The sequence below is a fragment of the Dunckerocampus dactyliophorus genome, chromosome 12, assembly GCF_027744805.1.
Source record: "Dunckerocampus dactyliophorus isolate RoL2022-P2 chromosome 12, RoL_Ddac_1.1, whole genome shotgun sequence".
Taxonomy (NCBI): Eukaryota; Metazoa; Chordata; class Actinopteri; order Syngnathiformes; family Syngnathidae; genus Dunckerocampus; species Dunckerocampus dactyliophorus.
Window position 1 is genome coordinate 2,914,675 of NC_072830.1, and position 13,876 is coordinate 2,928,550.

At 45.5% G+C, this 13,876-nt stretch overlaps 1 protein-coding gene across 3 annotated transcripts in view; it reads right to left on the reverse strand.

The window, feature by feature from the left end:
- Positions 1-1,224: 1,224 nt before the first annotated feature.
- Positions 1,225-13,876, reverse strand: part of ptgir (prostaglandin I2 receptor) — a 30,277-nt gene continuing 17,625 nt past the window's right edge. For all 3 annotated transcript variants that reach the window (XM_054795066.1, XM_054795068.1, XM_054795067.1), the window contains one exon: positions 1,225-3,618. In XM_054795066.1, the coding sequence (XP_054651041.1) occupies positions 3,304-3,618 (315 nt within the window). In that variant the 3' untranslated portion in view covers positions 1,225-3,303. The remainder of the gene's footprint in view (positions 3,619-13,876) is intronic.

Sequence of the window (13,876 nt, forward strand, 5' to 3'; positions counted from 1 at the left end):
CACGTCATTTGGGGAGAGCATTTTGGCCTGAAATAAACACATGCCATCGTGTACTTCTTTAAGTACACAATATTATTTCATCAAACAGGCGCCCGTGAGGAGTAATTCTACATATACATTCAAAATGATCAAATTTTGCCATGAAATCGCCCCCAAAAAAGTACAATATATTTCTCAATGTCAACATATACACGCCACACATGCATCACAATACATGTTTTCTTTGCTAACATTTCATTTCACATGAAAAAAAAGTGAATTTAATGCACATTACCATTGACAAAAACATGTGACTCGTACATTCATTGGAGTGGAATCACATTCCAGTGAGCCCCACGATGTGCAAGTAACAACAAGCACCTGGGTCAGTGTCATGCATGGATGAGTCTCAATAGAGAACGTCGATGTGCGGCAGCCGACAGTGAAGAGGCATGAATACATTTGCAAGCGCCACACTCACAAACCACGCTGACAAGTAACAGCTGCACTGCAGAAGCTCTTTAGGAAGGCGAGGATGAACGAGGTGCCATCAAATGTGCGTCCAATGACGTTATGGGGTTTCAATCAAAACAATGCGCACATAAAACGTCAGGCTGTGTTCACACGTGTGGTTGGGCGCATCAAAAATACCACATTTTTGCCATGGGACCAAAAGCGGTGCAGTAAAGAGCGCATGCATAATAATGTAAGGCCTTGGACAACTGTTGCTGTTTCCATACTACGTGCCATAACCTCGCTTTTTGGACGCCCCATTTTTTGTATGATTTGGTCTTTGTCAAAAAATGTTGGTTTTCTTACACCATCTTGGTTTTTGAACAATATTGCGCATAGCAAACTAACCCGTTTGCCCTCTACTGAATTGTTCTGGGGTATCGAGTGCCCACACAAAACACCCCACGCGTTGCTGACTCACCAGCCATGCTTGTTATATATTGAGTGCTAAACAACCCTCCATGGGGCCAAGGAAAGTTGCAAGTGCCAGCAGTGCCGGCTCAGGAGGTGGAGCGGGTCGTCCAGAAACCGGAAGTTTGGCGGTTCGATGCTCGTCACTATCGTTGTGTGCCCGGGCAAGACACTTCACCCACCTTGACGGAACACAGTGAATGTTTGGTGGTGGTCGGAGAGGCCGTAGGAGGACGATGAGTCCAGAGGGAAGCTGACGTCATTGCAGCGCCTCAATTAATGCATTGCTCAGAAGCAATGCCTGATGGGAAAACTTTAAAATGTTTTTTTATTTTAAAGTCTTATTGGGACATGTTTGTATATTTGGATATACACCTTTTGAGTTAAGTTACTGTGTAATGAATTTAGTGCTGCTAGTAAATTGTTCTTTGAAAGATGACACGGTGAGTCAGACGGTTATGTTATACCGGTAGATATACTGACCTCCACTGACTTCCATTGGGTTGACAAGCTCGGTGTGAGTGCACTGATAGCTCGTGATTGGCTCCTGCCAAAGAAAGAGCTATTGTTTCCTCGCTGACTCGCAAGCGGCACAGTATTTAAGCATTTAGTAGTAGTTCTGAAGTAAAGATGTCACAGGATTAGGATTTAGCCATAAATTGGCTGCACCGCTGTATATGTTTACAAAAAAAGTGGCGGCTAATACACCGGAATTTATGGTAATCACAAAATCCAAGGTTCCACTGTACCAAAATGTTGTCTGCTGGGTTGAAATGTTTTTATATTCAGCTATATTTACCAGCTTAAATTGCCACAAAAAGCTTCTAAAATATACTTTTGAAGAGCGCCGATGTTTTACACACACGCACACGCACACACACAGCAGAGAGACAGCATTTCCAATGTATTTTGTCTTACATATTTAGCATTTCTGGTTGGCGTGTTTGGTGCGTGTGGCGTTCACACTTTCAGCTTGAGTGAACCGAACCGCACTTGCAAGTGTAACGCATGCCAGCTAGTGCAGCTGTGTGAAAGTTAGCCGATAAAACCGCCTGAAGGGTCAGGCCGTGGAGATGGTCGAGTATTGACAGAGTCGTTGAAAACTTGAGCGTTTTTTACTGACTCGCGGGTATTCGTCTCTGTTAACTCGTTCACTTACCTTGCTGCCGCTAGCTAAATTAAAAAGGAAACCGGGTAACATGGCACTAATTGTGCAACTGTTACTCCAACTGCATTTGTATAAATGGCCTCAAATCCTCCTTTCCACTTCCTGTTCCTGTCTGAGCTGCTGGCGAACCTCGACTCACTACACTCACGAGCCAACGCAGGCATGAGAGGGCCGACAAGTGAATCATGAACCTGACGTGGGCTCACGGCGTTTAGTGAGTCGGGGAGGTGCACATGTTGCATGTGTGTGAGCTTCTCGTGTGACGTAGACGCCGCACTGAGCGTTGAATCATACGTCGACGTTACCGCCATATTGCATGTGGTGCGAAAGAACAGGGAAGACGCCTAATTCATGTACTGCATGGAATTGTACCAAGCGGTTCACGGTCCAAAGAAGATCTCACGGGATTTCCTGCCAGTTAGTAATAAGGCTGAAAAAAATACCTGTGATTGTATGCGGCCGGGCTGCGTGCTTGTCTGGTGATTAGCATGTTCTCCCCGTGCATGCGTTGGTTTTCTCTGGGTACTCCGGTTTCCTCCCACGGTCCAAAAAAAATATACACTATGACGCTCAACTTCCCACAAAGCGACTCTTCTTAAAGGGCCAGGCTCAGCCTGTAACAGCGTTCACATGCTGCATAAAAAAAAAAAAAAAAACTAAAATTGCACAAAATCCGCAAAACAGCGAGTCCGCGAAAGGTGAACTGCGATAGAAAGAGAGAACGCTGTACTCAATTCACTATGGCACTGGACATCGAGTTGAGAGCTCAGGCTTTTCGCCCGACGGCTAACGTTGCCGACTCTCATCGTGCGGACCGTGGATTGAGCCCAGGCGGAACGTGGCGCTGGCTGGACACCAGACGCGTGAAGAAGACGCCATCTTCTGATATAAATAGGAACTTGCGCAATGCTGAAAAGTCATAGCAGAGCGCGCTTCGTCTTTGGTCGCGAATCGTAATGAAGGAAGTGTAAACATTCGTGCATATTACTGTACGTGTATGCACCCACTTTCCACTTTATTAGGCACACCAGCACAAACTGGAAGATAGAAGAGTGGTTTCAATACCTGATAGTGGGCAAGGCTAATGTACAGGATGTTAGCCATTCATGGTCACATGACTCGGTGCTTAGTGCTAACTAAGTCGACTTGCAGCAGAAACTCTTACTGACTAGTCTCCAGTCCAAGTCTGTGTACCTCGGTTTGGAGATGTCTCACCACTAACGCAGCCTCCTTCACTTGCACGGCGGCGAACTCCTGCTGGGCGACGCCGGTAAACCCGAGGAGAAGTTACGCTGCGTCACGTCGAGAGAGTTGCACCGGACGTGATCTTCCAGGGGCACGGACATGGCGCAGTGCGCCGGCGTCTTCTCGCCGGTTCCTCTGCTGAAGCGGCAGCTCAGCAGCGAGCGCAGGTGTCGGAAGACCGACTTGCGGCAGATGATGAAGACCCAGGGGTCCACGATGGGGTTGAAGGCGTAGAAGCGGAAGGCGGTCAGGTTCTCGTGGTCGCCGCAAAACGGGCGGATGGCGTTGATGAAGCCGGCGATCTGAAGCGACAGAAAGGAGACGTTGGAGTGACTTTGCTGTTAGAAATGTAAGTACTTCTCAAATAGTGGGGCAATGATTGAGCCGTGCTGGTGCCAGCAACTGGTGGGCAAACGACATACTTGCTCAGAAAACACAACACATCCACAGCAATCCACATAAATCAACAAGAGGGCGCTAAACATAACCGTAAACCAAAAACTAAAACCCTTATCCTAACCCTAACCTAACCGCAAGGCATGCTGGGTAGTCCAGCTGTAACAACAATATGAACTATGAACAATTAAACATTGGATATGTTAACTTAAGTGTATGTTAACTCCTGCTTGTTTATTTCTCTGAGGACTGCGCTAACTTGCTCCCAGGCTGCACGGATTGACTACTATACTGTATTCTTCACATTTTTCCCTCCCCCCATATTTGGTCCCAAATGCTGATACTACAGTATGTGGGGAAGCATTAAGGTAAGTTTTGATGAGCTAATGGCATACTTGTTGGTTGCTAGCACACACGTCAAACAGCGACGTCATAATCTTCTCTCTGAAAAACAAACTCCAGGCTGGTAGTGGTGGGTGGTGGCTCTGTATTCACTTTGGGCTTTTAATTTGATGTTGTTCCTCTCTCAGTTTTACACAATACATAATAAAACATGTTGCACTGCAGACATGTGTTTGTATACCGTATATCATATCCATGGTGCAAGTGGATAAATTACAAGTGTAACCCGTCCGCCTGCGCCGGGGATCCAACCCTGTGCCTTTGGAATCAAAGGCGAGAAAAATACCAGTCAGCCGCTCATCCTGACTACTTGCCAAGCGCTCAGCTGAGCTTTTAAATGTGGTTGTTGCTCCAGAATAAGCTTTTTTTTCATCAAATACTTCGTCACCGTCACACAAAATGTGGCACTCACCCATGCAAAAGACCTCTGCAGTGATGTGACATTGTGACATGTGCAGAGCTTCTCTTGACGTTCATGCGGCATTAACGGTGGCAGAACAAGATCTCATTTGAATAATACTGAAGAATAAATGGGGAATAGCAGTATTTTCCTGGTCTGTAGCCAAGCAAAGAGCCTGGCAGTGGCAGTAAACTCCACAAGTCAGCAAGACAGCAGCAGCTGGAAGCTCGGAGACGGACCACAGCTGGCCCGTGAAGACGTTTTCTCACCTCACTCTTCTTCTCCAACAACAGATCTCCATAACCTCCACGAAAAAAAAACGCATGATGGAGTGTTGTTGCGCTGGCCAAAATGTTTCCCTGTTGCTAGGGCCTCGTCCCACGACGAATAGGGTGGCGACGGAGAAGGAACAGAGGGAGCGAGAACAGACAATATGTTCAATATGTGCTTCAGGCGCATGGATGTGGTCATCCTTGAGAAGTGGGTGGAGGCGGAACAACAAGACAATAGCAATCCCTCCCTGGCATCGCAACTTGCGAACCGTAAGAGTTGCCATCTTTCACGCCTCAAAAGTGGATCGACGCTAGGACCTCTGCTTTTTACAAAGTCATCATGTTAACTTCAAGGAAGAGTGCACTTTTTGTGGAAGTTTGCCCATCATCCACAATCCTTATGTGAAACAAAAAGGAGTTAGCATGAGCCAGCTAACATGGCACGTCATGGGACGTACTTATTTGGACTATGAAGCCCTCTAAAAAACCCTCTAACAAGGTTTTCTGGGTTTATATAAATGACACATGCAATTATATTGCACACACATGTGCTCGTGCACAAGTGAGCGTAGCATGGACTTGGTGGATTATTTTGAGTCTTTATTTGTTTCTATTGTGATACGTGGAGTTTACGCTCAATAACTGGTGGTTGTCTATGATATGTGGTCGATGTTGCATGTGCTTGAGCGTGAAGGAGCGCACCATGGACTTTGACTTTGTGGATTATATTGAGTCTTTCTATTTATTTCTACTGTGCAAGGCGTCAGTTTTCATTCGTAACTGGCAGGACGAGGGATTTAATTCATTTCATGACACATATAGTATATTGCACGCACATGTGCTCGCGCATGAGTGAGTGCGTCATGGACTTTGTGGACTATTTTGAGGCTATTTGTTTCTTTTGTGAAAGGTGGCGATCATGATTACTAACTGGCAGGTGGAGTGATCACATTCATTTTAGGGTATGGGACTTGGTGGATTATTTGGAGTCCTTATCTGCATTTCTATTGTGCAAGGTGGCGGTTTTCATTAATAACCGGCGGGGGGGGGGGGGGGGGGGGGGGGGGGGGGGGGGATTCAATGACGCATACCTTATTGTGCACGCGCATGTGCTCGTGCATGAGTGAGCGTATTATGGACTTTTTATGTGTTTCTCTTGTGAAAGAGGGCGGTGGTGATTAATAACTGGCAAGAGGAGCAGTCACAAGTATTTTATGATATGCGCGTGTGCTTGTGCACGAAGGAAAGATCAGTGAAAATGGTCTAAAATGGCCGCTAATGAAGGGGTTGTCTTTTGACAAACGCCTGGGATTGAATGAGTTCATCATATGACACATACAGTTCATTGCATGCACATGTGCTCGTGCACAAGTGAGAGTATCGTGGACTTTGTGGACAATTTTGGGTGTTTTTATTTGTTTATATCGTGAAAGGTGATGGTTACGATTACGACACGTCCAGGTTGAGCTCCAGGGGGAAGTATATGGTGCTCAGAACACTCCTCAAACAAAGCAGACTTTCGGTGTCAAGTGTGGCCAAGCAAAGCACCCCAGTGGCATCGTTGGTGCATGATGGTGAATCGGCCATCAAATACGCAGCGCTTTGCCGCGCTCCGAGCCGTGTCAACCTAAACTTCATCATCAAGTGTTGGCAGAAAGCTTTTCCCTCCTGATGAGCAGTGCCACCCTCCACTGTTGCTTCTGTTCCCTCGTGCCACCCTGCCTCTTATGGTCCTCCAAGCCGCGCGGAGAAGGACACAAATCACGGCTGTCTGCTCCCAGCGCCAAAGGCCACGGGGACATAAGCGATGATGTGTCAGACTGTCTTTAAACATGAGGATATGAATGTGTTGCAGGCGCGACGTTACAGCGGTGAAGGAACAAGCTATGAAACAAGCGAGAGGGCCTGACGTGGTGCTTTTGCAAATTGGTAAAATTCATCTATCATCCTGTCATCAGCCACCTTCATCCAAAAATACGACTGCATGTCCAAGAGACGTCCATTCAACTCATTTCTTGTACTGTTGGATAACATTTAAAAACTCACACGTGACTAGAAGCTTTGCTAACTATTTACAAGCTTTGAAACCGTGTATACAAAACTAAAGTGTATAAATAATGACACAGGGATATATTATATGTTGGAAGACAAGCATTTTAACTAACAGAAAATAAAATGTTTTCAAAAAGAACCCCTAAAATAATCAGTTAGCTTAAAGTTGTGTTAGTTGTGAAAACTGAAAGGGATAGTTGGGATTTTTTGACATGAAGTTGCATGACATCCCCCATCAGCAGTGTAGTACATCAACGGTCATCAACGGTAAATAAATGTTATAAGCTAAAGCTATTAAGTATGAAGTAAGTAGGGACGTCCTGATCCGATCGGCTGCCGATCCACTGAGTTTTGAAGGTCGAATAATATCGGTAACTCATTGACTTGATTTAAAAAGATACTGTAGCGCCTGAGGAGTGACTGCAGAGCTGCACTGCATCACAGCCGGAGCTGCTTCTATTATTCTGACGGCGTTTTATCACGGATGTGATTAATGTGGGTGTACCTAATGATGCGTCCAGTGAGTAATGCTATTGTGCGTAGCAACTGCACGCGCAGCACCCTTATATCAGCAAACACATGAACCAACGCTCGGGTCTCATCATTTTACCGTTGAGTCATTTCACCCCATCACTTCATCTACCATGACAAACCCCAGGAGCGTCTCAGACGGGTCCGTGCGCCTGGCCCCTCTTTGCCTTGTAAACATCATAGACGTGATCGTCACAGCGGCTGATGGCAACCGCCGCGGCAGCTTCTAAGAAACACAGCGCGCTAATGGATGTCTGCAGCGATGCAACCTAGACTGTAATTTCCCCATCTCTGGGCCCTGGAGGACTCTTCCTTTACTTCCTGATTCTGTTTGACTGTCCGATCGTTAAACAGCGCACGCTGCATTACCGCCTTTTAGTGAGGATCATTTACAAGAGTCAGTCAAGAAGGAGACACTTCCTGCTTCCACACATCACGTACACAATCCCTTAGATACCTTACCAGAGTGGTGTGAAAAATTCAGGCTTTGAACAAAGTTTTAGTTAGCAAACACTTGACCGGTGTGTGAGTTTTTATGCTTGGTTTATTTTAACACAGAGCCACACGGTATCGACACAAAATACAGAAAAACCACCACCGTGGGCAAGACAAGACAAAGAGCTCTCAAAGGACCGCACCGGCAAAGATTGCCGATAAAGCGCCGCTCCGTCGGCCCGATAATCAAAATGGAAAACACACATTAGTGAAGTGCGGATCCATACTGAAATATCTATGCCTCCGATACCAGATCTTAAGGCTTCTCAAATAAAAATATCGATACTTTGATACTTCAGTCGTTGGAGGTAATGTACTGTATATCATCAACAGTTGTTTCAAATAAATGAATCTGATGTGTTATGTTCTTTATTTTATGGTTTGAAATACACCCCTTTTTTAAATGCACCCAACACGTTAGGTGCACTCGCACAAAGTGTCGGTGGCGGATCAGCGTCGCTGATACCAGCCTGAATTTTACTGTGTGTCGAATCGGAGAAGAACTCAGCGGTATCGCACGGCACTAACATACATGATAACAGATCCGTGCAAGAGTTCCCCTTGTGGTTGTGAGAAATCTGAGGGACCAGCCCAGAATCACTCGGAAGGAACTTGTTCATGATGTCAAGGGAGTTGGGAGCACAGTTCATTCATTTCATGTAAATATAAAAATAAATAAAAAGACATAATAATAATAATAAAATACAAATACCGCCTCTAACCAAAGACACAAACTGGTAGAGTTTTTTCCCGTCCAAGGTAACGGGGACGGCCAATCACACGTTAGCAAGAAACGGCAGAGCCATTCGATGAGCTTGTGGGCGGTCCAAAGGAAAATAGGCTGCAGCGTGAGTGGCCGTGTTCAGCTCGGTCCGAGTGCTTGACCCGTCTACATTAATGTAGTCTAACATTGTTTTTGGACAGATAAAAACTGCAGGGGGCCAACACTGCCCTTTGAAAACGTGCCGGGCACCAGTCCTCCCCCAAATGATGTCAGTGCGCACAATAAGATCCCAGAGTAGCGTAGCCGGTTTGCGGAGCTTAATCCCATCGCCCAGCGACATCATTGAAACCGTACGGATTTGGAAAGAATCTGTAAAGGCGAGCGGACTAAAAATCCTTGTTGTCTGTAAATTTGAGTACTTTAGTGTTAGATATCACCTTCAGCCCCCCCCCACTGTGTTAGACCTCCTTGCATGAGGCAAGACTACCTCATCTTCTGATGCAGTAGTTGCTGGAAGTTCGTTGATCATCTGGTTTAGGTTCAGATCAGTCACGTCCAGTTGAAAGCTCAATCAATAAAGTACTGTCTGCATGCGTGAGCGTGTGTGTGCGCGCGAGCGTGCGTGTGCGTGCTCAGACTCTTTGTCTTTGGGGGAGAACGAGGCTCTGGTCTGAAATACAATAAAAACGAGGTCTGAAATGTCCATTAGTGGCTTTTTCTCTCTTGAGGCTGCTGCGGTGCACTACCTGGCCTCATTAGACACAAAATGGACACTCGTGGGAAGAAGAAGAGTGATGTGAATGCAAATTAACAAAACACGAGGCACGGAGGCACGCATTCGTCATTGTGTGCATAAAAGAAGCAAACAACTGGGTGACATCTTAACAAGGCATGTTTTGGACTAAAGAAGGGTCAAACATTGATTGTGATGTGGAAACTGACACAAAGACATGGTGTGAGAAGAGCAAAGAGGAACTGGAAACAACAGCAAAAACGAAATAAAAAAATCGTGTGAAAGCCCAGTGGGTGTTGAAAGTGGGTTATGTGGAATGTGAAAAGGGAAGCTGCGGCATGTGTTGAATATAAAATAACACGTCGTGGTTGCAACAGACTGTGGTTCTCAATCGGCAGTTCATCACTGCAAGAACACCAACGCGGTCTCTTGGCTTCTATTGGACACTTTTTCCCAATGTTCTAATATTTTGGTGGCCTTCATGACAGTTTCACAATGAACTCCAATCACATGAATAAAGTCATCGTTAGGGAATGAGAACAGAGCATTCATAAAGTTGGAAAGGCAGCTCATCCTTGGACTGGATTGGCTTTATCTTCAGTTGACGTCCCGTCACAGCGACTCTTCTTTATTTTGGAACTCACAGTCATCATTTGCCAACAGGTCATGCTAACACCAGTGGTCTGCATCCGGGATGTCCCGATCCACATTTTTTGGCTTCAGATCAAATACGATTTTTTTTAATAGTCTTGCCGATCCGATCCGGGACGAGCCATTTATTATTTGTTTGTTTTTTAAACATAACCTTCCGTTACGAACATGAATTTGTGGAATTGACAATGCTTATGAAATTAGCATTAAAAAGAATGCAAGCAAAGTATTGCTGAATGTGCTTTTTTTATTCCACAGCATGACCAACAATAATGTTGGGCTTTTGGAACAAACCTCTGTGAGTCAGGTCCCTAATCCAATAAAAATTGGATCAAACTGGAAAAAATGGGTGTGCAAAATACTTTTAGGGTAGGCCTAATCATTTGACATGGTTATACATCAATTTGTGGTGCGATTTAGAATATATGACTTATTTAAACAAACTCTCTTCAACACCATATTAATGTATTGACAGTCCCAAGTGTAAACCAGAGGATAGATCGGCACTTCCCGTGTGAGCTCCCCGCACCATGACACAGCAGTCCGGGCACAGTGAGGGGGAACTACCGCTGGACCTACGGAGCCCAATATCCGACATCCAATGTGAAACCAACTTCACCACGGTACACCGCTGACATGTCTGCATGGTGATGTTGCCTTTTCTTCTTCTTGCGGGTGGCGGGAGTCGACGAGTGGCAACCAGCTTTGAGACGTATTGGTATTGGTCGTATTGGTATCAAACGGACCGGCAGGATCTTGTGGCAGAAGCCGATCCCGATCCGGAAGATCAAACCGGGACCTAGTCTACATGCTACGTTAATCTTGTATTCGATTTTTCGTTACTCTGGCTCCAGAGCAAAAAAAATACATTCTTGGTGTACACTTTGGTGAGGTTTCCTTAGCTGCAATTATTGTTGTGGGACTAAAGCTGGGGAGTCCAAAGTGTGGCCCAGAGGCCAATTTGTTTTTTTGTTGTTTTTTTTATTGACCCAAAAAATATAATTTAACAAGAAAACCAAAAAAAAACAAAAAAAAAACAAAATGTCAAGATCAGCAGTAATTTTGCAAGAATAAATTAAAAGTTTTCAGAGAAAAATGTTGCACTCAAACAGGAAAAGTCCTAATTTATGAGAATAACGTAACATTATGAGGCAGAAGAACGCGTGTAGGTGTACCTAAAGTTGTGGCCATTCGGCATATTTAGGCCAGGAGTGAGAAAAGGGAGGGGGTCATTCCCACCACAATGTTTGCATGTTCTTGCTGGTAAACATCTGACAGGGTTCACTAAAATCCCCAAACCACCAAACATTCCACAGTGTCTGCTTGTAATTATTTCCACTTTGTTTGCTGTTTTTTTTCTCTTAACGGTCTTTGTTGTTTCAGTCTCTGTTGACTCAGTCCTGGTGAAGTTACCAATGCAACACAAAAAAATAGTTTGGAATGTTCGGATATTAAGAAATGTGTTGGCTAATTCTGAGAGAAATCAAAGACAAAGTCTGGTGTAGATGAATGTATCCACCCCAGACTGGAAAAGGAGAGAAATAATCAGAAATAATAATGGTAATAGACTTTACCAAGACTATTTACTATTTATTTATAAATCCTCAGTATACAAATAAGACACATATTCTTTATAAGATATTGATTTTTTGCAGTCTTCAAAGTCAAATGAAGGCACCTGTCGTGGAACACATGACTCTCGACTACAGTAAGTGAGCGAGACATCCACTTCCTTGTTCCATGACCCAGTGTTGTCTGCTAGAAATGAGCAGCTAATGATTACTGTTTTTATTTTCCATCACAGCGCTGTGTTTTTGCAGATGAAATAAAGCCTGTATGAAGTCACATTACCATGGTAATAAGTTGCCACACATCACCGTTGTGGTATGTAAGCGCCGCGTTACAACGGAGACACGTCACGGTGTTCAACTTGCTCTCGAGACACATTTTCTGTCTGTTTGTTGTTCAAAAATTGCAAAAATTGCAACTTTATTCCTTGTTTTCCTTCGTTCCTTTCGTTGTCTTGTCGCATTCTCTCGCCTCTTCAATCTTCCTGTTCCATCCGCTTCCCTCTTCGTCCCCTGCGTGGGTGACGGAAGCGCGTTGGTGATGTAAGCGATTCCTCCAGGCAGAAAGAAAATCCTCGATTATCTTTTGTCATCGAGTTGCAGCTTTCCCTCGCTCACCTTTTAAGGATTCGCTGTTTTGCGTATGAACGCTGTTACAGGTGGAGCCTGGCCCTTTAAGAAGAATTGCATTGTGGGAAGTTGAGTGTCTCTTCCCTCTCGTCTGTCTGCGCCGCCTATTGTTTTCTGCGTCCTGATTGGTTGTAGACCATTGTCTACAAGATGGCGCCCTCCGTGGCAGACGTCTCTGTGACACTCTCCCGTGTTTTTCTATTTTTTGCTATTTTATTGTTCATTTTGGACATTCAACACACTCACGCAGTACATTACAACAGGGAGACACTTTTGAACATCGGCAGGGTTCACCATGAACTTTCATTTAGCCTCTCAGACTTTGCCTTTCTTCTGCGCCGGGAGAACGCAGCAGCCTGCGGGTCCGGTGAGCTGAATACCCGGCGAGCAAAGCATCCGAGGCGTAAACGAGGCAAGCGAGCCGGCCTGCATGCTAGGCTAAAAGCTAGAGCGACGAGGCCACCGCTACCAAGCCTGCTGCTAGCCAACGTCCGCTCTCTTGAAAACAAGATGGACGAACTACGAGCAAGGATTACAGCTCAACGTGAGATCAGGGAATGCTGTGTCCTCACCTTCACAGAAACCTGGCTGACGGAGGATATACCGGACTCGGCGATCCAGTTGGAATCATTTGCTGCTTACCGGGGAGATCGGACTTTAGCGTCTGGTAAACACAGAGGTGGCGGCGTCTGTGTTTACGTAAACAAACGGTGGTGCACAGACGTACAGACGATGGAAAAGCACTGCTCGCAGGACATTGAGCTGCTGATGGTGAAATGCAGACCTTTTTATTTACCTCGTGAGTTTAGCGCTGTGTATTTAACTGCTGTTTACATATATCTGGCGATTTCAACCACTGTAACCTCAGGACTGTCCTCCCCAAATATTACCAGCATGTGAGCTTTCCCACAAGGGAAAATAACATCCTGGACCAAGTCTACAGCAACATGAAAGGTGCTTTGAAGGCTGTTCCAAGACCCCACTTTGGAAAGGCTGACCACATCTCTATATTCCTTTATCCAACATACAGACAACTTCTTAAAAAAGCTCCCCCTGTACGTACAGCAGTTAAAGTGTGGAATGAAGAAACTGATCAAGTACTTCAGGACTGCTTTGGCTGCACAAACTGGGATGTGTTTAAAACTGCAGCGGGGAGGGAAGATTGTACTGTTGATTTGGATGAATATGCTTCTGCTGTTACTGGCTACATTAGCACATGCATAGAGACTGTTAGCACCACCAAGTATTACAGGAAATACCCTAACCAAAAACAGTGGATGAACTGTGATGTAAGGGCTAAGCTACGTGCTCGTTCGACTGCATTTGTCATGGGCACCGCTGATGACTACAAAAAGGCCAGATATGACCTGAGGAGGTCCATACGGGAGGCCAAAAGACAGTACAGACAGAAGCTGGAGGGCTACTATTCCACCTCAGACCCTCGGCGCATGTGGGCGGGGCTCCAGCACATCACAGACTATCGACAGCAGAGTAGCGTAGCCACGTCCAGCCAAACCACACTTCCAGATGAGCTGAACGAGTTCTATGCCCGCTTTGACACCCAAACTCCTGATGAGCAGAGAGGGTGGCTGAACCTGGGGAGCACACAGGACTCACCTCTCATGGTGACATCAGCTGATGTGCGCAGGGTTCTAAACAAAACAAACCCACGAAAAGCAGCAGGGCCAGACAACATCTCAGGACGT